General features: G+C 46.1%; 1 protein-coding gene across 8 annotated transcripts in view; it reads right to left on the reverse strand.

The window, feature by feature from the left end:
• Rgs6 (regulator of G protein signaling 6) overlaps positions 1-25,773 on the reverse strand; it is a 560,849-nt gene that overhangs the window by 107,654 nt on the left and 427,422 nt on the right. For all 8 annotated transcript variants that reach the window (XM_052185525.1, XM_052185520.1, XM_052185521.1 and 5 more), the window contains exons 4-6: positions 4,908-4,958; positions 733-839; positions 4-55 (exon numbers count right to left, since the gene is read on the reverse strand). In XM_052185525.1, coding sequence (XP_052041485.1) covers positions 4-55; positions 733-839; positions 4,908-4,958 — 210 coding nt within the window. The remainder of the gene's footprint in view (positions 1-3; positions 56-732; positions 840-4,907; positions 4,959-25,773) is intronic.

The following is a 25,773-nucleotide window of genomic DNA, read 5'->3' on the forward strand; positions in this document are numbered from 1 at the left end:
CACCATAGTCCGTGTTTTCAGGTTCCCAGCAGTTTGAAGGCCAGAAGTAAGGAGCCTGAAAAAGAACACAGGGCATCAGAACCAGGGACATGGAGTTGTAAAATTGAGAAGTTTAAGTTATGGGCAGACACTCCTTATCCTGCTAGTTCTTCTTTCATGCCTCTGAAGAACTGTTTCTTAAAGCCTTTGGCCTAGACGTTGACAGAGCCCCCGACTCTCTGTCTCTCCTCCCTCTGAGGCAGAGGGTAGGAGAAGAGCTAGCAGCGTGTGAGGAGGAGCACAGAGCAGGCCAGTGCTCACTCCAGGAGTACAAGCCAAGGACTGTGCTCTCAGGCTCTCCCAGGCTGAGCATCCCAGGTCACCCAGAGTCAGTTCTCAGAGTGCCCCACCTCTCCTTTGTAAGACATGTGGTGTCCACTTCGGTAACAGCTTTTCTTCCAGAAGAAATAAGGGATAATATTTGTTGGTCATTCAAACCCTAGTCCTCCAGATATTCAGAAGACATGGGGTCTTGGCATTGGAGAGATGGCTCATATCCTCAAGGGGCTTAGACAATGTCCCCAAATACTGTCAATGAGGGTCTTTTAAGTGGCTCAGCCCATGGCTAAGTTAATGCATTGCTTAGATTTCCCAGTGATGCTGGGGGACACACACTCTCTTAAATATGCCTAGTTATTGTAGTGGTTCTAATCTGAATACACATAAGCACAAGGGTCCTTCCAGCAGGCCTACCTGAAAACGGTAAAAGGTGCCATCGTCCTTCATGGTGAGAACATGGTCTGAGATTGGGAAGATGTAGCCCTGGGCGGCAATAAGGCTTCCCAGGTGTATTGCTTCAACTGCAAGGAGAGGAAAAGGTGAGGAAGCAGGTTATTCAATGACACATACACTGGCTTAGCAAAGATGACCAGAGGTCACATGACATCTATCCCTCTAGAATAACAGTTCTCAACCTGTGGGTCATGACCCCTTTGGGGAGTTAAATGACCCTTTTACAGGATCACCTAAGACCGTGTGGGGGGGGGAGAACAGATATTTACATTGCTATTCATAACTGTAGCAAAATTACAGTTACAAAGTAACAATGAAAATAATTTAATGGTTGGGGGATGTACTGGCTGGTTGTGTGTCAACTTAACACAAACTGGAGTTATTACATTGAAAGGAGCTTCAGTTGGGGAAGTGTCTCCATGAGATCTGGCTATAAGGCATTTTCTCAATTAGTGATCAAGGAGGGGGCATCATGGGTGGTGCCATCCCTGGGCTGGTAGTCTTGGGTTCTATAAGAAAGAAAGCTGAGCAAGCCAGGGGAAGCAAGCCAGTAACATCCCTCCATGGCCTCTGCATCAGCTCCTGCTTCCTGACCTGCTTGAGTTCCAGTCCTGACTTCCTTTGGTGATCAACAGCAGTGCAGAAGTGTAAGCTGAATAAACCCTTTCCTCCCCATCTTGCTTCTTGGTGATGATGTTTGTGCAGGAATAGAAACCCTGACTAAGACAGGGGATCGCCACAACCTGAGGAACTGTGTTAAAGGTTATGCTGTAGAGGATGGTGTTGATGATGACTTCTGCTCTCTGTGGGCATGGGAGGATGTGGACAATTGAGAAGGAACATTGTGTGCCTGCCCTCCTCTGAGAATCCGACAATGTCTAACCACTCATTCCCACGACCTTCCAAAACACTCAGATCTCACATCATGTTACAGACCAAGGAGTACCTAAAGAAGTGAGGCGTCTCTCACAAGTGCTTAGCAGTGACTGGTGCAGGGATGATACTTGGTCAGAGATCTCCTGCTTTATCATCTGTAGCACCTGGAGTGCAGTCAGTCCTTTGGTCCAGGTCCTTGTGATATGACAGTTCCCTCAGTGAGGACGGTGCCTCCCTTCTCTGATGGACCAGGACAAGATCTCACTTTCCCAGGAAATCAGAAGAAGGGCAGTGGGCTGGGCAGTGCCCCAGGTGACAAACATGGTAGAAAAATGAATGTTTCTGACAAAATCAGCCTGCTGCTTCCTTATCTCAGCCCCAGCTGTAAACATATTTCCATCAGGAGTTAAGATTTTAGTTTAATTTGAAAGGAGCCTATACAGGAGGGGGAGGGTGGGACCTTAATGCTCCTACCACACCTAAGACTCTCCCCAAACCTCAAAGTACTCTTTGTTGATTAGAAGGTAATTTGTGAGCATTGAATTAGATGTGCTCTGAGGGACTCTAACAGTGACAAGTTTTATAAGCTGTGCATTTTAAAGCCATTTTTCTTGTCTATACCCATAAACCTCAACTATATACAACTCAGTGCTTCATTTTCTAAGAATCACCAAGTCCCCTTGAAAGTAGAACCCATCATGCGTGGACTCAGAATAAGTGATGTTTTATCTTACCTGCTTCTTGATGACAAGTTTGCTTTTAAAATTCTATATTGCTGTCCCTATGTACTCATGTAGAATTTGTTTCAAGGTCCCCTACAGAGGTCAAAATATTTGAATGCTCAAGTTTTGATATCAAATGATATCATATCTGAATAATATAATCTGCATACTCTCAAGTCACCTCTGGGTTACTCTTGATCCCTAACACAGTCTAAACACTGTCTTAATGCCATGGAAACCACTGTTATACGCTTAGGGAATAGCAAAATGTCTCTATTTGTTGCGCATAGATATATTTTTGTAACAAATATTTTCAACCCAACATTACTTGACTTCAAGGATGAAGTTCTGGATACTGGGAAGTCCATGTGTATGTTTCAAGGACCACGAGTGAGGTAAGATGGCACAGGTCTTCAATCCCAGCACTCAGGAGGCCAAGGCAGGTCAACAGAGAGGTCAAGACCACCCTGGGCTACATAGTAAAACTAACCAACTAACCAACCAACCAACCAACCATCTAACCAACCAACCAACCAACCAACCATCTAACCAACCAACCAACCAACCATCTAACCAAACAAACAAACAAACAGCTAACCCAATTAACCAACCAGCCAACCAACCAGCTAACCAACCAGCTAACCAACCAAAGCCCTATCACAAACAAAGGAAAGAATGGCAAGTCTAGTAAGAGGAAAAAGCTCCATCATTTGCCCCATGCAAGGTGAAGATGAAGATGCTGAAAGACGGTAATGTTATGCCACTAATGCCAGAGTTAAAACTCTTAGAGATGCTTTTGCTTTGACAGATGGGAAAGGAGAAAAGACAGAGGAGCCAGCATTGGGCACACCAGCTTCCCAGTCTGTGCTTTGTGGCTCCCTCTTCTATTACCATCTGGCAAATTGTTTTAGCTTCTCCTTCCTGGCCAATTCTCAGAAGCCCAAACCTGTCCCAACACCTTGATGTCCCCCAAAGGTGTCAGAGACAAGCAGATCTTTGTCGATGTGACTTTCATCAGTCTGGACCCTCCTCAGCAGTTGTTCATACCAGGGCTACAGGAATCTCACTTATTAAATTAGCTGGGTTAGAGTTCTCAGAATATTAATAATGATGATAACAATGAATATAATAGAAGGGCAAGGAAGTATTAGCAAATTCTACCATAAGAAATGACCTTAGGTTAGCATGACATTAAAAAGAAGCAGGGATTTGAGATGAATGTCACCAAATGGCCAGATGCCTATCCAGGCTGCTTGCACAGCTGGGCAGCTAGAAGCCCAGACTGTCTAAAGGAAACACCAAGGGAGGTGATACCAAGGGTTCTAGTTGCTAAAAGGCACAGAGCCTATGCTTCTTTTCCTTGTGAGTAAAAAATTTCATTCAAATTAGGAATTTTTGTGAGTTGCCAGAGTGGCCACTGATCTAAGATGTGAAAAGGGCCAGGGTCACTTCCGACAACCACTTGCTTGTTGCTATTAACTTCACTTAATTGAAGTACTTGAAATTGCATTGTTGTCCATTCAACTGTAGATTAACAATGTCAGGTTAAAATGCAAGCCTGGGTTGGCATATCGATTTCAACAGAGACTCAGAATGACAGGCCCAATGTCTGGTGTGAGCACTTGATGTGAATGCTCAGAAAGCATGGAGGTTGGGGTGTCTTTATCTTCCGAGGAGGACTCTTAAGAACATCAGAGCAGAGGGCTGGGTACATGTAGCTCAGGGTCGAATGCTCGCCCAGTAAGAACAGGCTCTGGATTCACTTGGCACTAGAAGGAACCCCAGAGTAGATAACAGTAAGTGTGATCTTTGAGTGTTAATAACACTAGTGAAGCCAGAAAAGTGAATGTGTGTTGAAGGTAGAAAGCAAACAATAAACTCACAGCACACTGATGAGAAACAACTTTAGTTGCCTAGAAGTTTCTATTTTTCTTTTCTGGAGCACCTCCCCCATTTTCTAGTTAGACTGTGAATTAGACATTTTCCTGAATATTTTCTGATGGAAGGGCAGCTGTAGAAACCATCTCATTGATCAGGGTTGTGCCGTTTTTCTGGTAGGCTTTGCCTAGTTGAAATGCACAATTAGAGTTGAAAAAAAAAATCACTTCCTCACTTCTTGCAAGAGTGGAAAACAGAAGGAGTTTTAGCAAATAATTAAACATCTTAATTGTGGATCAGGCAATCTAATTTTAAGAGATGCTTCTAGAAGGCTGCTCTGTGACAGGGCTACAACTTATCTTTAATTGCTATGGCTAACGAGAATTCATCTCATTTCCCACGCTATTGTGCTGAGCTCTTTGGCATTCTAAATAGCGGCTCATTTCCTCAAAGGGTGATTTTCACGTGACGATCGACATTCAGTGGAGAAAATAAACGACTTCTATCTGCAAATACAATGATTCCCACATCCTAGACTCCACAGTGATAAGCCTTCTTTTCAAGACTCTACAGGGGTCGGGGGAGGGAGCCCTGGAGAAGTTGGCCATGGCATCTGCCCCAACACCAGGGAAGGTAAAGGCAAGGTCAAGGGTCAAGTACCTGGGTCCTCAATGGAAAGGTTCTTCATAAGCCACTGCACAATGTCAGTACCTGCAATGAAAAAGCAACCTCAGTTGAAGATCTCATTGGTAGAAGTGACTTCTTCACCCGAGTCCTGAGCCCAAGAGCTGAACAATATTGACATTTTTTCCATGGTAACCAGCCTTTCACATCCACTGGGACATTTCCACAGTTATGATTCAATAAGTATTATTCCTCCTTTTCTTCCTTCTTTAATAGAGAAGGCTTTGATGCATCCCAGGCTGGCCTTGAATCTTCTATAGAGATGAAGATGGTGAGATCACAGTCCTGTACCATCTAGGCAAGCAGAGAACCAGTTGAGCTGTGCTCCCAGCCTTTTCAATTCTTTTTTAATAAAGAAAGAGAAACAAAGGAAGAAGAAAAGAAAAGAAAAACTCCACCCCCCAACCTACCAACCAACCAACCAACCAACCAAACCAAACGACAAAAAAATCCAAATTCACCCTAAGGTCTCCGTTGTATCTGCATTTCTAGGGAGCATCCATCAGAATCTTACTGAGGACACAGATTTCAATGGCTTCCCCAAGACAGGCTGGCGAAACCTGAGGACACCTGCTCCCAGAACATTTCTTACTTGGCATCATGCTTACTGACAAGGCTAACCAGTTCTGGAGACCTCAAGGTTCTTTGAAAAATCCATTCTTTTCAGGCGAGAGTCCATTCTGAATCAACATGGCTCTGGGCCCACAGAAGACACTTCTGGGTCTCCACTCACAGCATGTCCTTTTTCCTCTGGGCCTCAGCGACCTTACATATCCAACCCCACCCCCTGAGGTAGGCTGTTGATTTACGGTACTACTAATCTGTGGGTAGAATGACCTATACCACTTCCTGATCTGACCTGTGAAAACTCCTGTGTGGGCCACGCACACAACCAGAGCTCTCCCTTAGTTCTCTGGGAGACTGAGCGAAACAGACACACAATATGGATGGGACGGTGGATCTCACCATGAAAATAAAGGCCTCTTTGGGGCCCTCATGAGAGGCATTGTCTGTGTTTGGAATAATCCCAGCTCTTAAGAACTCACGAACTCCCTGCCAGCCAGCATGCTTTAAGGTAAGTCACGCTGGAACAGAAATTCTTTCTCTTGCTTTTGTCTTCTGATGACAGAACAGTGAGCCTGAACCCAGGCCTCATTACTCTGAGACCATCCCGTCAGAGTTTGGTCAGTCCTTCGATAAATCATCAGTGTCCCCGGGTGACAGACATGGATTCATCCCATAGCTTGTTCTGGAGCTCCTCACCATGGGCCACAGTCTCTGAACAAACTCCGTTTTACTAGAACCCATGTTCCAAGAGCAGTTTAGCTCACACGGGACTGTGTAGGGAACAGAGGAACCCTGGAGTGAGTGTGTATTGTCGACATGTCAAGGTACCCAGTAGCTCAACCCTGTGGCATTGGCAAAGCCTTCCTCCTGATGAGGCTCAGAAGCACAAAGCAAAAGCCTTCTTCGTGGGGAGGGGGAAGGGCAGTGCAGGTTCAAGCAATTGATCAGTGCGCACAAAAGCACACTGCATCTTCCTTTCCTAGGTGTCTACAGCTGGAGACATTCCCTTCAGAGATCTCTTACCAAGACCGGCTATCACTGCTCCCTGGGCTATACACAACAAACACACGGAGAGAGGATCTGGGTCACCAGGGTCGTCATGGAGTTCCGTCAGAGTACACACACCCCACCTGGCCCAGCTTTTGGGCGCTTCTGTCTCTGTGTCGGTCCTCCCTTCCTTCCTTTGTTTGCCTCCACAGTCCGGGTTTCAGGACCCAGGCCTTGAGGTACATTACAGAAGTGCAGGAGCCCAATTATCTGCAAGATTCAAAACATCTGATCTACCTACCATGTCACCCAAAGATTTCATTTTACGCAGGCCTCTAAACATGGTTTCCTCGAGTGGAATGTGTGGTGGAAAATGGGCTGAAAGGAACAATATTTCCAGATCTGAGTAGAGAGCAGGTCTGAAACCGTGTGTGTGTGTGTGTGTGTGTGTGTGTGTGTGTGAAAGGGGGCAGGGGAGGGTAGATTAGCAGGCTAATCGCTGCCTGGCTAGCTTCCCAGACAGGTGAATGTGATCCAACAGAGGAATTTACTAAGACACCCTTTTCCTGGGAATCAAAACTTTCAACCATTTGACCATTGACTAGAAGTGAGGTCCCTGATGGCTGGACAGCCTGGACCTTTGGTGTCTGGTTTCTGTGCCATGGCTCTATGCCAGTGCCTCGGGGCTGCCAGGGCCCTACCCTTGTCCTCCTGGGCTTTCGGGGGGTGTGGGGGGGTAGTCAGCCCTCATTGACAATTCCATTTCCTCACATTTCAGCCTCCAAAGACTCGGCAGTTTCCCGCTTGTGCTTCCGGACCACATCTATGAGCTGAAATTGGATGTAAAAACACTCCAGTCTGCTCACATCCTTTGAGAAGGAGTTCACATGAGCAGCCGTGTGTATGTGTGTGCGCATGCCCGTTTCCCCTAAATTATGGAAGTTCTGTTGTTTGTTCTAGGAAATGCAGAACAAAACGGACATCAACTAAGAACTGTAATCCCAATTTGGGGGTGGGGGAGAGCACTAACCTGTTCTTTTTTTTTTTCCACCCTCAAAGAAAATTAGTTCTTTTCTGTGGGTTGCCTGGAAACTGAGAGGCTTCCGGTATCGCTCGACTCTCCCGGGGCCTGCGGATTATCTTTCCGCTGAGCTCGCTCAGCCATTGTTTATCACCTGCCAAGATTGATTGCTCTCCCTGGGACAATGACAGCCCTTCCTTTCCCCTGCTAATTACTGTCATCATTAATATCCATGTCACTAATTAGTATTCATTCACATTGAAACTCTTTCCTTGATATCCTGCCCACCCACCCCCAGCGCCCAGCACCATTGTCTGGATTTCTACCCGCTTTGGCACTCAGTTTTTGGTCCAGTTTTTCTCCAGCTCTACCATGCCCTGGTCACCCTCCCTGAGCTAAAGGATCACAATTAAGTACTTTTCTTCTCCCACTAACACTCTGGGGACCACAGAGCTGGGTTTTGTGTCATGGTACAGTGGCATTGGTGGTTGCGTGGGGGGATTGTTAAGCTGCTCTTCCTGGCTATCCCGGGTATGGATGCTTCGTCTGCTATACTGTCCCTGTCTCTCACAGGCTGTGGGTACCATTCTGTGGCATGCAGCAAGCATGTTGGAGGATGCTTAGGGATGGTCTCTCTCTCCCTCCCTCTCTCTCTCTCTCTGCCCCCTCTCCCTCTCCCTCTACTTCTCTCACTTTCTCTCCCCTCCCTCTCCCTCTTCTCTCTCTCTCTCTCTCTCTCTCTCTCTCTCTCTCTCTCTCTCTCCTCTCTCTCTCTCTCTTTCTGGTGGGAGTGCTATTTCCTGCTTCTGAGGACTGATCTATAGCGGCCAGCTTCCAGATTCCACACCAGCTTTGGGACTGGAAGTGAACCACTGTGGTTCAGCCCCACAACAAGCAGGGAAGGCAAATATGTCATAATATTATGAAAGTGCTCCAACCAGGCGTGTTAGAGCCAGACGGGAACGGGCCACACAGCAACGGGAGCAAGCATTTGCTTTCTCATTTTTTTTTCTTCTTTTTTTTAAATCTTTCATCTCGTCTCCACCAGCTCCAGCCATCATCTTTCCCCCACCCCCAAGGAAAAAAAAAGAATTTGAAGAAGATTCCTTTCTGTTCCATCGGAAAACAACTGCTACCTTTTGTTTCCACTGTTGAATTTGAGACCTTACCTTAGTAAGATGCCCTACGGGGACCTACACTGATAACGTGCCACGGAGGAACACACACACGGCAGTTACCCTGCTCCCTAGAGCCCAAGACACTGAGTCTCTCTCTGTATGTGTTATGTACATGCTATGTGGGTGCATGTATAGGTGTTTACACATGGATTTCATGTCAGAGATGAATACCCACTCCTCCTTCAGCTACCCTCCACCTCATCTGAGACAGGACCTCTCCATTTCTCCTCTCTCTCTCTCCCTCCCTCTCTCACTGTGCCTTTGTGTCTCTTTCTCTGTGTCTCTGTGTCTCTGTGTCTCTCTCTGTCTCTCTCTCTGAGACAGGGTTTCTCTGTGTAACCCTGGCTGTTCTGGAACTCACTCTGTACACCAGGCTAACCTCGAACTGGGAGATCTGTCTGCTTCTGCCTCCCGAGTATTGGGACTAAAGAAGTATGCCACCACTGCTCAGAAGAGGTAGGGTTTCTTATTGAACCTGGGGTTCATCTATTTAGCCAGGCTGGCTGGCTATCCAGGGAGCTACAGGAATATACCTGTGTCTGCTTTCCTAGGACAGGAATTATAGGCTCATGATCATACCCAGCTTTAAGTGGGTCCTGGAGATCTGAACTCATGTCCTCACGCTTTTGTGACAAGCACCTTAGCAACTGAGCCATCACTCCAGCCCCACTAAAAGTAATTTTTCAACTCATAATACAGGAATATAAATTACACCAGAGAGTACTCAAGAACCTTCCACTGCATGTGTACTGTATCCCTGTATGTAAGTATATGTTTATTACATGCTGTGCTTCACGTGTGCTATAGTATACCTTTCTACTGTATCTTTTACATATAAACATATTTATTGAATGGGCATCAGTATACAATTCTTCTAATAAGGAAGTCAATAAACCATGGCTCATTTATGAAATAAATATGTTTTATTATTATGTATAATAAATATGAACAACTATTATTCTGAGTGGAAAAACACATCAACAAGAGTATATATGGTGAAATGATCTTTACAGCAGGAAAAATCCTATCTGCATAATCACACACACATGAGTGCACACAGACATGAAAAAGAAGCGCTCTGGAAATAATTTAATTTGTTAACTTTAGGTTATCTTGGGCAAAGGAGAGGCATCAAACCACTCATTTCTGAACTATTTTAAACTCACAGAACATTCTATATGCTTTATAAACATATATTTTTTTATTTTCAATAATGGAGCAAGAATTGGCCTCTCGATAAGGGTGGTGGTGCACACCTTTAATCCTAGCAGAGGAAGAGGCAGGCAGATTTCTGAATTCAACGCTAGCCTGTTCTACAGCGCGGGTTCTAGAGCAGCCAGGGCTACACCAAGAAACCTGTCTTGAAAAACAAACAAACCCAGGAAAGGCCTGATCCAGCATTGTAGGGGAGTACCAGGACAGAGAAAAAGGAGGGAGGTGATTGGAGAATGGGTGGAGAGGAGGCTTATGGGACATATGGGGAGGGGGGAACCAGGAAAGGGGAAAGCATTGGGAATGTAAACAAAGAATTTAGAAAATAATAATAATAATTTAAAAAGAAAAAGAAAAACAAGAAAACAAATAAACAAATGGCCTTACAGACCAAAGTAAGTAAAAGGAACTCCAGTAGCTTCTCCTGTTTTGGAAAAGCAGATATCAGTGAGCAAAGACAGGTGTCTTGTGCTAGAACTTTCTTGTTGGTATTTGTTTTGAGACAGGGTCTCCTGTAGTCTAGGCTGGCCTGTAACTGACTATGTAGCCAGGATGACTAACCTCTTGGGGTCTGGGATTCCTGCTGCTGTCACATCTAGTTTACGCAGTGCTGTGAGTCAAACTCGGGGCTTCAAGGATGTTAGTGAGCATCCTATCAACTGGACCTCATCTCCACACTCAGTTTTGTCTTGACCAGTCAGTAGAGGATGTCTCAGTCATGACACTGGGTCGCTGCCTGTGAACTTACCATACGTTCTGGCCATCTGTTGCCCCTGGAACTACAAGTGGACTTCAATAGACACCATGAGGATGTTCATCCAAGTCCTCCATCAGGAGAGGCAACCCGAAGTCCTTATTTGTGTCTGTTTATGTGCTTGGCAGAATAAGACTCAGTGACCTCTCATGCTTAGCTCCGTGCTGTTTGAACTTCAGATAAATACAAACTAGATATGAGCGAGGCTTCAGTGTTTTTAAGAGGGTTCTGTTTCAGGTCTAAAGGATAATTGCATAAAATCGTATAAGATCCTGGGTTGTATCTTGACGTGTTTTAGGGAACGTGATTAGGACACTTCCACTCAGACATGGTAACCCACGAAGATCTTAGCACGAGCCACTTTCCCCTACTCCCCCCAAGTATGGATCAGTTGCAAAGCTGATAAAGATTAATTGCTCGAACTGCGATCACCTTTATTTTAAATTGGAGCGGCGGAGGTGAGTTGACCAAAAAAAAAAAAAAAAAAAAAGAGTTTAGCTAAATAGTTGATAATAGCAGCTCCTGGAAACCTGGGCGACTGTACACAGTGGCACTGACAACTGAAGCAATTGGTAAAATCATGTCCATCCTTACCATTTCTTTTGAGGAAATGATTTTAGGATCCCAAGGAAATAACTCTGCCAGGAGCGAGTTCACCCTACACGCCCATCAAGGCCGGATTCCATCCGCTGATGTTTGTGTGCACCTGCTTGGGGCCTCTGTGCACCTGCAGCAGGGAGGCTCACCTCCCTTCCCAGGTGAGTGCCAACGCTCTTGAAGCAGCAGTGACATTTCCCGAGTGCCCATTGTACAGAGGGCATCTCTTCTTATTTTCATACCTAATACTGACAATAATTGTGTGAAACATTGCCATTAAAATACCCATTTGAAAGATTAGGCACGGTGAGGCCACACATTAGTATTTGTTAGAGTCAGAGCTAGAACCCCAGACATTCTCAGGCCAAATTTCTCCTCACCTTTCCATGCCAACTGTCTTATAGGTAACGAACATCTCCAGTGGTGTGTAAGATCGATATTAGAGAAACTGATATTTTGGTATTGAACTTTTTCCTGCAGCAGAGGTATCAATTTAGCATTTGCTGCTATTATCAACTATTTAGCTAAACTCTTTTTTTTTTTTTTTGGTCAGCTCACCTCCCCGCTCCACTTTTGATAACCCACTCAAATCTTACTAAATAGTTCTTGGATCCTTCCTATGGTCATGGTTTTAGAATAATACATAACTGCTATAATAATTTTATAGCGTGATTTTTTTTTTTAAATTTCCATTGATCAGATGAATAGACAGGCCAAGAAGGGCATCTCTACAGTCTTAGGCCTTTATTTTCTGTCTTCATTTTACAAAACAAAAATGTCGCACTAGAAGAGAAAGGCTAAGTGAAGAACTGTTAAACTGGGATTTGTGGCTAGTTGACCGAGGGAAAGAAACCCAGGCCCGAGGAATAGTGCAAGGAAAAGCTTAATGTCGTTCACTATCAGGTAGTGGTAGTCTGGTCACCAGTTCACTGAGGAAGTTGTAACCCATTTAATAGTCACTTAGCAGGCAGGCGTATGAAGCAAAAAGGCACAGCGATGATAAAGTTGGACAGACTTGTCTCCAGCCCATATTATGTCACCTATAAATTCTGGAACCTTCCACCTCACTCTCCATTTCTTTAGATGTCACTGATGAACCTTCTACCCACTTACAGGTAGAAGCCCTCTTCACAAAGCTCGCCTCTTGGTCTTCCTGTGATGGCCTGGGTCTTCACAGACCACGCACTACTGTGTGCTTTCATCTCATCACAGGGAAAGGAACAATCACAGGACTGCCACAGCCACTGCGAGAGCACAGGAACTGCTGCGCTTTGTAGAAACAGCTCGGGCCCTGGCACGGACTATGCACAGACCAGCTGGATGTCCGGTGTTCCAGGGACCTCATTAGGCATCTCAGGGACAACATCTGCCAGGCTGAGGGAAGCTATAATAATTTGAGCTTTTGTGCTACTTGTTTTCTCATTTGAGGTCTCAGGGAACATCAGAGTGTCTTGATGCCACTGGGAAGGAGTCTGCTTGCAGACAAAGGGGAAAGGAAGGGTATGTGACAATAGACAGGCAACAGGAATGTGGCAAGGTAGGGCTTACTTCTGGTGTGTGTGTGTGTGTATACATACATATACATATATATGTATGTGTATATGTGTGTGTATGTGTATATGTGTGTATATGTATGTGTGTGTATACACACATATACATATATATGTATGTGTATATGTGTGTGTATGTATATATGTGTGTATATGTATGTGTGCGTGTGTGTGTGTGTTTCAGACAGAATTTCTCTGTGTAACATCCATGGCTATCCTGAAGCTTACCCTGTAGAACAGGCTGACTTTGAACTCAGCCTTTTTTTTTTTTAAAATAATTTTCTTCTTCTTTATGCGTATGGGTTTTGCCTACATGTATGTCTGTGTACCACCTGCATGCCTTGTGCATGCAGAGGCCAGAACAGGGTGCTGGATCCCCTGAACTGGAGTTACAGAATGTTGTGATCCACCATGTGGGTGCTGGGAATTGAACCCAGATCCTTTGGAAGAGCATCCAGTGCTCTTAACCACTGTGACAACTCTCCAGTTCCTGGACAAATATTTTGTAGAAAGTGAGGATCAGACAGCTAGACAGGCCCCCTCAGTTGGAATAAAGCTCGGAATGGGACGGATGCCAGCATGGCTCTGGGCTGGGTGCTCTGGCTCCTACATCTTCCTCTCCCTTCTCCTCCTCTCTTCTGTTAGCAGGGCCACCTTTCCATCCCCAGAACACACGAAGCAGTCATCTCAGCTCAGAACCTCTCCAAGGACAGTAAGGAGCCACCTTCCCACCCCCAGGTTCTACTGAGCCTGATTCCTGCACACCCTTTACCACCTCAGAAAGCCTCCATAACTTTCAAGACTTGGCACGGTCCCTTGGCATCTGCTGGCAGACAAAGAGGCTCTCCTGTTTGCAGCACTTCTCTTGGCCAGGAATAGATAGCTAGCCCCCATGGGATTGCTTGGCCAGCATCTGCTTCCTCTTCTATATTAGCATCCTAAAGCCGCCCTAGTGCAGTACCCTGGTTGGGATGGCCTCTCACTTCCTCATAGTTCTGGAGGTGGGATTCTCAAGTTCAAGGTCACAGAAGTGTTGATTCTCATGAGGGCAGAAGGGACGTGCTGCGCTCTGCCTCTCCTCTGGTCTGCTGGCAGAATGTGGTATCTACATCCTGTAGAGGCAATCCCGTGATTTCTGCATCTGTATCCATGTGTTATTCCTCTGGTACACACACTTCCCAAGGTTCTCTTTCTATAAGAGAAATCATGCCTCAAGGCTTACCCTAATTTCCTAACTAGTTATACCTATAGTAGCTGTGTTTCCTAATAAGATCACATTCTGAGGATTTGGGGGCTGCGGCGGTGGGGGGGGGGGGTGCGCGGGCGGCGGGAGATGCAATTTAACTCTTAGCATTTGATTATCATCAGCATCTACAGACAGGGATTCAATTCTGCCAGCACGGGGTGAACACCTGGCAGAGAGGTGGGACTTAATAAGCACTTATTCATTTATAGTTGTAGTCAAATATGCACAATATAGCACACAGTCACCCATATGCAGGTGTTCATAACAAGTTCAATTAAACATTTTGTCTTTGGTGGGCTATTTAAACTTCAACCTAAGAGCTGGAGAAAGAAAGAGGAAGGAAGAAAGGAAGGGAGGAAGAAAGAGAGAGAGAGAGAAAGAAAGAGAGAGAAAGGGGAGGGAGGATGGAATCAGAGAAAGGGATGGATGGAGAGAGGAAGGAAGAGAGGAAAGAAGGACGACAGGAGGAAGGGAGAGAGACAGACACAAGCCCCAGCCCACACCAGGTCTCAGACAGGCACCTTGGGAATGCTGCTTTTGATGAGATCCTTAGGGCTTCTCATCTATTGACATGGGTTTCTCTAAAAGCGCCACACCTTCTTTTATAAGAAGAAATCTCGAGAGAGTAATCGTTTTACAAAGGGTTAGGCAGTAACCAACACCATCTTTTCATCAGTACATGCTGACTGTCAAGTCAGAGGACTGAAGAGAATGAAGCTCAAGAGAGGACGTCATGGCGCCACCCTTCTGCCTACAGATACTGTCTGCTCCAAGTCTGCCTGTTTCCTCGTTGGAACCCACTTCCGGTCTCTACTGATTATTTCCGGTTTGCAGTGCGTGTTACCTCGTCATGTTCCTCACAGGAAATCCTCCAGTCCTTGGACTTAGTTTGGATCCTGTTGGAGGAACTGAACTCAGGCACAGGAATTAGGATTTTAGACCCTTGATCTGCAAACTTTCTACCATATGCAGGGCCTTTCGGGACCATCTCTCTGGGGTCCTGTAAATGGCTTCCTGGCCTCAGGAGCCTTGACAACCATAACTGTCATGGATTACATAACATCCAAGACAATGGACGACGGGGAGGCCTGGGCAAGCACTCTTCCCCACAGCTCCACCCAGCCGGCTCGGACTCTGAAATTTAAAGCTTCCCTGTGTATTATGAAAAATAACAGGGGCAGGAGAGCGGGCGAGGTTATTACCAACTCATAAATCAGCCAGGAGGCGCTGAGGGCAGCGGTGAGGTGCTTGAGACAGGCTCCCCCGGTTGGTTAGCTCACCAGAGCCCCCACAATTGATTCATAACCTCATAACCCTCCTGCGCCCGAATCCCAAGTCTTATATCTAATTGTCAGCAGCTGAGTACATGATTTGCAAGAGGATGCGGGCAGCGGCAGACGTGGGGGCGGGAGGAGAGATTAGTTTTGTCAATCAAATGCATCCAGGGTGAGGCTGAGAGAGCGTGTGGGATTTAGATCCACAGTCGGCTTATTAAAGGCAAGGCTGGATGTGGCTATGTTGATTAGGCCTCAGCATAGGGAAATGGAGGCACGTAGCTGTGGTGGGAGGAGCCACTGCTCCCTAGGGGGGCGGCTGCAGCTGAGTGTCTTCCATTAAAAGGCAGAAAGGAAAAATAAATAAGCAGGGTTCAAGAAAGGACTCATCTAATGCCCGGGGTCTGGGCGCCCTCAGCAGAAAACTTCATTGATGCTCTCTGGACAGGGCGCCTTGCTGGGAAGGCTGGGAGGGTGGGTACCTGGTGCTAGGAAAGCATCCAGTGATGGATAGGCTTGGGAACACTGCCTTCCTTCCTGTGGCCTGCTGGTCACCTCACTTGTGCAAATTTAAATCTGAAAAGTGATTCATCTCCCCTTTTCATTTAGATTGTTCTGGGAGACTAAATTCTTCCGGAGATCTGGGAAAGGGTCAGTCTTTAAGCAGCAGTTACTCAACGCCATTCCAATTAGCCACAGCCTCACCTTAAAGAGCAATAGAGCTAGTATAGTAGCCTCTCCCAACAAGTCTTAAGGCTCCAGGCCATTCTGCAGGCACAGCCACCAGGTTCTGTCTCATTCACACAGATGAGCTTGTCCCTACCGGAGTTGGCCAGCAAGTCAGTCCAGCAAGAGGCTCTTCCAGCATAGGACCCACTCCGAGATCCATTGCTGGTTCTTGAGACAAACTGTGGGAAGGACCTTGATCTCTCTCTTCCAACCCCACGGGAGCCAAGCCCTTAGCCCTCTCTCAGTAGCCACCAAGGGTCAGTGAATGGGAATCTGGATTGCTGTCCCCACCAGCTCTGTGACCCTTGGAGATCTGCCTGTTAGTTCCAAGTTTCAACTTCTGTCTGAGAGGTAGATATGAGAATAGAGCCCGGAAAAGGCTGAGCCTTGTTTCTTCTGTCAGATACACCAACATTTCACAAGCAGTGATTTCAGTGCTGCTCTCAGGACTACTATTGCCGATTAGAATGTTTGCATTCATTTACCTGTAAGGATGCCAGAGGCTAAGGCTACACCCCTCCCCCAACCACACTCGCAGTAATGAGCATTCCAGCGCTCTGTCCTAAAGGCATTGAGTGCACTGAGACATTGCAAGGGTTATCATGGGAGTCCTTTCGGGCTGCCATGAAGCCACAGACATGATAATTCCTAGTTCCAACTGATCCAATCACAAGTGACTCAGTACGATCAACAGGATATGGTTGTAGGATTTTCCCTGTCCAATCACATTAGGGCAGTAGAAGGCCTGTAATTGGACCGGAAAAGGGAGGTGGAGCTAGGAGTGGTGAGACAAAGAGGTTGCAGGAGGAGAGAGAGAACTGAGATGGCTTCAGACATGGACCTGTGTGGCGTTTACTGGACACAAATAGCTATGTTTCCATAAGGTTAGAATTATTGGGATAAAGCTTTAATCATTATCAATTGGCTCTAGAATTATTGTATTAACATCTTATAAATTGTAATATTATTTATACATAAGTCTGATTGGTTAATTAAGCACTAAGAGTCTTGATTCTACCGGGTAATTAGGTTATGACGTGGCAGATTGTGGGTGGGGGGGCGTTGTGTGGTAGCTAGAGGAACTCCGGGTCCCAAGACAGAGAGATGGTGGGCAGAGGGACCGCCGAGTCAGACACACCGGGCACGAGTCCTGTGACCCGGCAGGCTAGTGTTGTGTACTTGAGCAGGAACATGGCCCAGCAGGGAAGGAGAGATGGCAGGTTTTCGTTTTTTATTATTTCACGCAACAGGAAATAATGAGAAATTAAGTTAGATGTAGCTCCGAGGACCCCAGTCTTGCAGCTGGAAGCACTGAAGGGACACCCCACATTTATACTCAGGTGTTTTGAACATCCAGCCCTATGACAGCAAACTCATCCCAGAACAGAAAGACTCCAGCATGCTCTGAAGTGCTGTGTGCTCCCCCGGGACAGAGATCCACGGGGAACAGAAAGAAAAGTGAGCTACAAGTTAGGGAGACAGGGAGAAGCAATAGGATGCCTGACCCAGGAGCTGGACGCTAGCCTGGGCTCCAGAACGAGACCCCATCTCAAACAAACACACAAACAACAGCAAGCAAACAAGCTAGAGGAGAATTATCTCGGTTAGCTTCAAGGCAATCTTATGCATCCCCAGCAGTGAGATGTGGCCTTCCTCTCCATCCTATTTTTCTATCCAGCCTCTTGGCCTCTCCAGTATGCCATCATGAACCTTCCTGTATAGGCCCTATCTATGCCTAGGAGCTGACTCACTGTGGGTCAGTCTCTGGTGCAGCCTCTTAAATCACAGGCCATGAACCAGGGGGTCAGGGTGGTCAGTCATGAGAAACTGAGAACAGTAAAAGGTTTCTGAATGTGCAATGTCCCAATGACTCGTGGGCGTCTCAGTCCGTGCTTACCCATGTTGCTTTGCGCATCACTGCAGCCTTTGTTCTGAACACCTAACATACATGTTCTGTCCTGTACATACCTTGCTGCCACGCACAAAACCAGCAAAGGCTGGAGAAAGCCTCAGATCAGATCCAACACTATTGTATTGCATATTTTCTTTTCTTCTTTATTATTTTTTTTTTTACGGTACATACAATGTTTTCTGCTCTAACAGAAACATAATGAAGTAATGATAGAAAACAAAGACTTGTAATCCCTTCTATTGCTGTCCCTCAGTGTGAACTGTCAAATTATTGTCTTTGGGTTGTATTGTGTTAGAAAGTTTGTCTCTAAAAGCTGTCATTAGAGTTGCTGACTTCATTTTAAAAATTACAAAATAAACTTGGATTGGAATGGGACAGAACTTTCAGAGTTTCTCTCCAACACGATATAACTGTAGCTCAGCCACGCTGCATGCATCCAGCCTTATTCCTACCTCCCCAGACTCCCAAAAGCTGTTTCTTCTTTGGACGTTTTGGTCTAGAATGAAGGACAATTTTAGAGAACTTGGGAGAAGGTCAAGCAAGTCACTAGACCCCAAGGGAGCTTGTCGAGCACATGATCCAGGCTTTCTTGGTGGCATGGCCCTTCCCAGGAGAGCTGTTCAATCTCCTCACCTGGGGATAGCAGGGAGAAGCAAGGCGAGCTCTCCTCACCTCTCCAGTCTCTCACTCTCAGCCTCCCTCATCACCCTGAGAGTGCAGGCCCCCTCCCTAGCTGTACCTGAAACTCCCACGTATCCTCTAGCAATCACGCCTCTCTTGTTAATATATGTCTCGCACACACATTCACATACACTCAAGACACACCTACACATGCATACAGTACTCAGCACATAGACATAACTCAGTGCCTCTGCAATAGGTGTCATGACTCGAATCCTGAATAACAGCAAAAATCCGCCCAGGCTGAGGATAAAGTTGAAGGGAAGATTTTTTTTTTTTTTTTTGGTCTGCTGTCTAGATGTACAGATAAGTTCTCACTGTCACTCTGGGAGTCTGGGATTAACTGTTCCCAGTTTACTGCTTATAAGTTATCCGTTCCCATGTTTGTAAGAAGAGAGAGAGAGGAAGCCGGTCTGAGCAAGCTACAGTCATTTCCCAAAATGGCCAGCATGGTTTTTCTTTCCTGCTGCTGGGCAGTTTGAGCTCTCTGTGGTTAAGAAATAGTCTTAGAGACGAGGCAGGAAGGTGGGCGAGAGGGGAAAAGAGGTAAGTTCCAGCTATTGCAAACAGGCATGCTTTGTAGAAAGCATCACCAGTGATGCTGGCCGGGGCCTCTGAACCTCATATCTGGGTCCGTACATGAAACAGTGAGGAAGGAAATCTGGCTGGGCTGCGGGTGGAAGAGAGGCCTTTGGCACAGCAACAGCAGGGGGGAAATGTGGTGGCGAGGGGGCATAGTAGAACCCAGAGAATGTGATCTCTGAGGGAGAAAGGCCACCAGACAGGAGCTGAAGGATTATCATTAGACTAGGCAAGAAACAACGTAAATTCCAGTTCTTGTGTTCCTATTTTCTGGCATCATTTTAGAGAGACCAGTGGAGACAGTCCAGCTCAGAAGAGAGGGGAGGGCGCATTTGCGACACAGACTAGACTGATCTGTGAAGTGGTCTTCAGAGAAATTTTACTGAGTGTGGAGGTTCCAGTCCTGCTCACCGACTGACATCGCATCTGTCAGGAGAGCGAGAGCTCATAAGGGTGGGGCAAGGAAGCTAAAATGGGGTGGTGGAGGAGAGAGTGACTGGGGGGCTCCTGAGATTGGATGGTGAGGGAGGTGACATTTACAGAGGCCCGAGTGCAGGGAGGGTGTGGCTGTGCCTACACAGAGGAAGGAGAGGAAGGAATAACACAACAAGAAGCTTGGTCTACCAGAGGATAGGAGGCACACTGGGTTGAGCAGCTTGAGCCAGGAGACCCAGAGCTAACCCAAGAGCCACAAGGATGTGTCTGCTTCAGCTGACGTCCAGCTGGGTTTTCAGAACCAAAGGCCTCTCTGCAGAGCTCCGAGTGGGAGAGGCTCAGTCATAGTCTGAAAAGATCACTTTCCAGCTGCTCTGTGGAGAAGATTGTTGAATCAGGAGGCAAGAGACTGAGTTTTCTATAAAAATCAAATGTTTGGGGGGCAGTGGTATGGGGATGTCCTATAGTAGTGAAGTGTAGGGAGGCTAGTGGGGCTGTATTCAGTGAGGTGTGGCCTCATTGGAATCAAAACTTCTGGTCCTTGTCACTGAAGGAGGTTCCTGTGTAGTTAGAAGGGGTTCTAGTGACCACAGCATCCTAACTTAACTAACAGGATGTATATGCGCCTGAGATCAGTGAAGTGGCTGTGGGTTGGGGAGGAGGTCTGGGTTGAGGGATACCGACGTTAGTCTGAGATCTATGGTAGCCTTTTGTATGGAGGGGTCTGGGGAGCCACTGGACATGCAAGTCTGGATTTTCAGGGAGAGAGAAAGCTACAGGTACTGTTCAGGAGTCGCTAGAACCTTAAACTCCTAAGCAGGGAGTCTGGGTAAGGTCACCTTTAGGAGTCAGGAGAAAAATGTAGCAAAGGGGAGGGGCCTTGGGGAGAAGCCCATGGTTTGTAGACAGCACAGATGGTAAGGGAGCCCCAAACTAGGCCTTCTCAGTTTGGAAAACGTCCACCTCTAGAAAGGGTCCCCAGCAGCCATCAATCCACCTCTGTGGCTTAGGCTGTGACCGTGATGGAGAGAGACAGAGTGAGCGAAACAACAGAGGCCTCTGCCACGCCCTCTCTGCTCACCCCTGCCATCTCTGTCCTCCTTTCCTTGTTCCTGCCTCGGTTCAGGGGAAAAGCCACGCCTCTCACCATTGGCTGCATCTGACAGCTCAGCATCACAGCCAAACTGAACAGACAACCAAAGATTTCTGTGCTCTCTTCTGACTTAAAACAGCTTTGAATTCGCGTTCGGGCATTTCTGTAGTCAAATCACAGCAGACTCCCTGAAGCACCTTGGCCCCTGGGTGATGGCCCATGGTGACTCACTGCATGGCAGACACTGCTTCCTGGTGGATGTGTTCATTTGGGCAGAGAAATGAGTGTAACCTCTAGATTGTATTGTACTGCTAAGACTCATAGTACAGTATTCTCCGAGCCAGGCATCTTTCTGACCAATCCTCTGTTCACACCTATAACTCTAGGTCAAGAGACAAATGCCTTTGGTTTAGAGAACACACCAGGAATAATCTCAGATGGGGCGGCTCAGGAACTAGGCAAAGGATGGAGTCAATCTAAAAATCTTCTCAGGTCTATCCTTCCGCCCCATTTCCTCAGCGCCATGCCTGCTCCAGGTGCTGGTTCCTGGATCAGATTGTTGTGGTGAATAATTAAAGAAACTGCTAGAGCTAATAAAGGAAATACCCCAGGATCCAAATAATGAATAGGTGTGAGGTGGGAAGGGGAGGCTTAGCAAGGACGGCTGCTGTGATTACAGAGTTCACTGGCGGCCACAAAACAGCACAGCATGGCCGAGTCTGCTGTTTACCCTTCCTCAGTTGTCTCTCCACGACTGTGATGGGGGTGTCTTTAAAGAGAGGGAGCCCTGACACCCCATGCCACCACTCTACTGAGGCCATATTACATTCTATCCCATCGATAACTCATGATGACCGGATAGAGAACATTAGCCCAAATTAGCATCCCACAGTTGGGTGTTGCTGATAGCTCCTGGCTTTCCCTAGGGACAGTGGCTTTGGTTATTGCTTAGGGCCACTTCTGAACATAGTGGGCCAGCACATTCATTGCCACTGATCATTATTTACATGTATGTAAATAATATATGTATTGGATGGAAGCCAACATATAGTACCATTTTGAACTAATTGAGACTAGAACTTGATTCATCCGGAGCCTGTTCTGTCTGGCTTGATTCTTAAGGGATGTGATGGTGGAATCAGATCGAGCTCTGAAACAGTGGTAGAAGTCAGATGAATTGTGATGGTCTAGGTAAAGGCTGGTGGCTGATCAATACAAGACAACACCCCTGTACAGTTTTCTAAACATTCTTGTAGCAGTTGTCATATCCATATCGGTGACTTGCCTGCCCCTTACATAGAGTAGCTGACTTGAACTTCAGACTTGTAGTTTATTAAGAATAGAGTTGTATAAGATTTTGAGTAGTTGGGATTAGGTTCATCTGAATGCCCCATATAAACAAAATGACAGCAAAAATTAGCAGTGGATTAAACAAGATTTTTGGGGACTGGATGGGTCATTAAGGATCTCCACCTCAATGTTCCTCTTTCATCAACTAGTGATTAATTTCCATCCTCAAGGATGAAAGGAAAAGAAGGAAGGAAGGAAAGAAAAAAGGAAGGACGGACAGAAGGAAAGAAGGCAGAAGAAAGAGAGGAAAAGAAAGATAGGCAGAGGGTATTCTCCTCAGGTGATACCCCCTTTAAATACATTTCCTGAAAGCTCTAGAGCCTACTTCTAATTGTGATAGACAGATTAATGACTCTCAAATTGTCCATGCTCCAACCCACAAAATCACAGATGTGTTACTTTATATAACAAAAAGGATTTGCAGGTATGATTAAGAGCCTCAAGAGGGAGTGGTTACACAAATCACCGAATATAACTTCAACAGTCCAGTCCTTCCAACCGATGGGGAGGAGGCAGACAGTAGAGTCACAAAACCTGCAGAAGAATACCAGGTCTGGAGATGCAGCCAGACTCTGCCCTCCAGAAATGACTGCTAAATTCCCATTGTTTGAAGTTTGTGACAAATTGCTACAGCAGCAACAGGAGAAAACTACCACACATCTCTGGTCAGAACAAAGTAGATCATTCATAGCTTTGAAGGAGAATCTTTTAACGGAGACAACAATGAATTCAGTCAAACATGAGTCTTTCTTAGCACTCAGAAGTGAAGGGAAAATGGCTGCCAGGATATGTCACAACAGACCACTTTGTGGGGCTGTTACATGAACGGAAGTGTCTCTACATTCAGGAAACAGAAAAATACTCTCGAAATAGGACTGGCAACCTAAGCAGTTGGCACACACACAACAACTTTCAAAAGTTTTGTGACAATGGCTTTAGAAAGATTCCAACAATTCCTTTGGCACAATACTTCCAGTCTTGTGTATTTCAGTCCCAAGTCGCTTATCAGCCACGGATGCTGCTTGGGTTGGCTGAGCCCTGCTGTGATGTTCAGCTGATGTGAGCTTGAAATAAGGCTCCGAATTTGAGATGAACTCACTCTCAGCTATCAGCAAAGTTCCTAAACTTTATCTTTTTAAAAAGAGAGCACAGAGTTTACTTTAACTTTTTGACCAGGTAGAATCCAAGGTCTGATGGGGTTACCCAGGGTCTATCATGGAAAGGTGGCAGTAAAACATGCTATTGGCTCATCATAGATACTCAACAGAGGTTTTTAAACTTTATAGTTTTTTTATGAGGGGCTAAGGATATAGCACAGTCTTTAAAGTTCTTGCCATATAAGCATAAAAATCTGAGTTCAATCCACAGAAGTCAGGTGAAAATCCACTTATGGCAGCAGAAGCATATATGCTTAAGGAGGTAGAGACAGGTGATCCCATGGGTCTTTGGGTGGTCCAGCTTACTCTACTCAATGAGTCTCAGGTTCTAATGAAGGCCTGTGTCTCAAAAACTAAAGTGGACATCTCCTGAGAAACACACACACACACACACACACACACACACATGGACACTTATATACACACAGAGGTTTTTGTGAATGAATGAAAGGATGAATGAATGACTGGATAAACATGGGACCTTAATAGATTGCAACAGGGTCTTGTCTAGTCACTCAACACAAGAACATTCTGTGTTCAGTAACACTTGTATGTTTGCAGTACTCAGTGGGCTCACATGTCTGCCTTAGACATGTAATAGCAACGATCCCTAAGTGCACTGAGGGCCACAGTGTGTGCATTTTTTATGATCCCTGGGACCCATGGACTCGGCCCCTGCATCAGACATGCAAGAGGTCTTGCTTGAACGGAGTCCTAGAGAACCAGTTGGCATTAGCTAGGTATGGAGAGGTGGCCTTACAGGATGAGGGGAGAGTGTCTTCAATACTGCAAAATCCGGAGACCTGGTGTCAGCAAACACTTACAAGGGGCTTAGTATTTGCCTGGCATCATTCCAAAGACTACGTGAAGTAACTCACATGGCTAGCCACCTGGAGAAACAGGTATTGTCACTCTTCCTGTCGGTGAAGATGAAACTGAGATGGAGAGGTTGTGTGAGCTGACCACAGTCACATGATCTGAGGTAAATGGCAAAACTGGAATTGACCCCTGGGCCTCTTTGGATCAGAGCCAGTATTTGGGGTGAGTCATTCTGCATGGCTCAGAGATGCCCTGGCCAACAGCAGAGGGTACCGTGGAGAGGGCAAGCAAGGCTGGAAGGGACGGCAGAGAATTCTAGACACTCTGCTGGAGCTGCCTTATCTCTCATTCAAGATCTTTCCAGCTGTCTTTGTTTTCTGGAATATCTTTCCCAGCTAAGAAGAGGGGCTGCCAGCCCCCCAACTGCCCGGGAGAGAGCATGGGTCACGTGCTGCATTCCAGATGCACACAGAGATAGCTGTGGTAGTGTCTGGTATCCCCAGCATCTATTGCTGAGAGTAACCTTAGCTCCCAGCAGAACTCCTCAGACAAAAAACTTTATAATGGATACAAGATATTCAGATGCAGATGGAGAAAACAAAGGGAAAGCATCCCCAGTGCTTTCTCTTTCCCAAATCAGAATGGGAAATTCCAAGACCCAAGCCAGAAAGTCCAAGAACAGTGGTTGTCAACTTTCCTAATGCTGTGACCATTTAATACAGTTCCTCATATTGTGATGATCCCAACCATACAACTATTTTTGTTGCTACTTCATAACCGTAATTCTGCTGCTGCTGTGAATCATAATATAAATGTTTTTGAAGACAGAAGTTTGCCACAGTGGCTTTAGCCCAAGGTTGAGAACCACTATCCTAGGCAAAGGAAGGCTAGACAATATCCTAGCCCACAACTAATGCAAAAGAGCAAAATGTGGCCAATCCAGGATTCACTTAGAGGACAGACGTCAACCTGACATGTGTGTGGGGACCCTGGAAAGCAGTTGTAATGTCATGCAAAGAGCCAGCATGTGGTAGAGGATAAACTGCTCAAAGCTGTCTTGACTTTCGTGCAGCATATGGGAAGTGTTAGATCAGAGTCCTGGACTAGCAGTGACAACAAAGAGAACTGAGTGTCCACTTCCAGGCTCATTCACTCTGCAGTCTTTCTGGAGAGAAAGTAGAATAACTATTATGGGCTGCTGGTGTGTAAGTCACTTTACCTGTTGAATACTAGATGCCCAGTGTGATGGTACTGGGGCACAGGCTTTGGGAATGTGATTTGGTTTGGGTGGGATCAGGAGGGAGAGGCCCCATGATGGGATTGGTGTTTTATAAGGCCTGGAGGAGAACAGAGGTTTCTTTCAGCCTGTAAGGACACAGGGAGAAGTCAGTTGGCCACGTTGAGGCCAGGAAAGGGGCTCTCACTAGATATTGGATCTGGTCACAGCACTCTAATCTTAGAATTTGCTACCTAGAGTTGGGAGAAATAATGCTTATTAGTTGAGCAATCTAGTCTGTGTGGCATTCTTCTGTACAGTGGCCCGAGTGAGACACCAACTGTGCCCTTTCTCAGACACAGCAGCTTGTCTGTCTTTTGAGCCAAATGAGTTCCAAAGGCTCTAGGTGGCTGAGTGAGGCCTTGAAGATATTCATGCATCTTTTTTATTATAATTTTTATTTTCTATATTCTTTGTTTACA

The sequence above is a fragment of the Apodemus sylvaticus genome, chromosome 6, assembly GCF_947179515.1.
Source record: "Apodemus sylvaticus chromosome 6, mApoSyl1.1, whole genome shotgun sequence".
NCBI lineage: Eukaryota > Metazoa > Chordata > Mammalia > Rodentia > Muridae > Apodemus > Apodemus sylvaticus.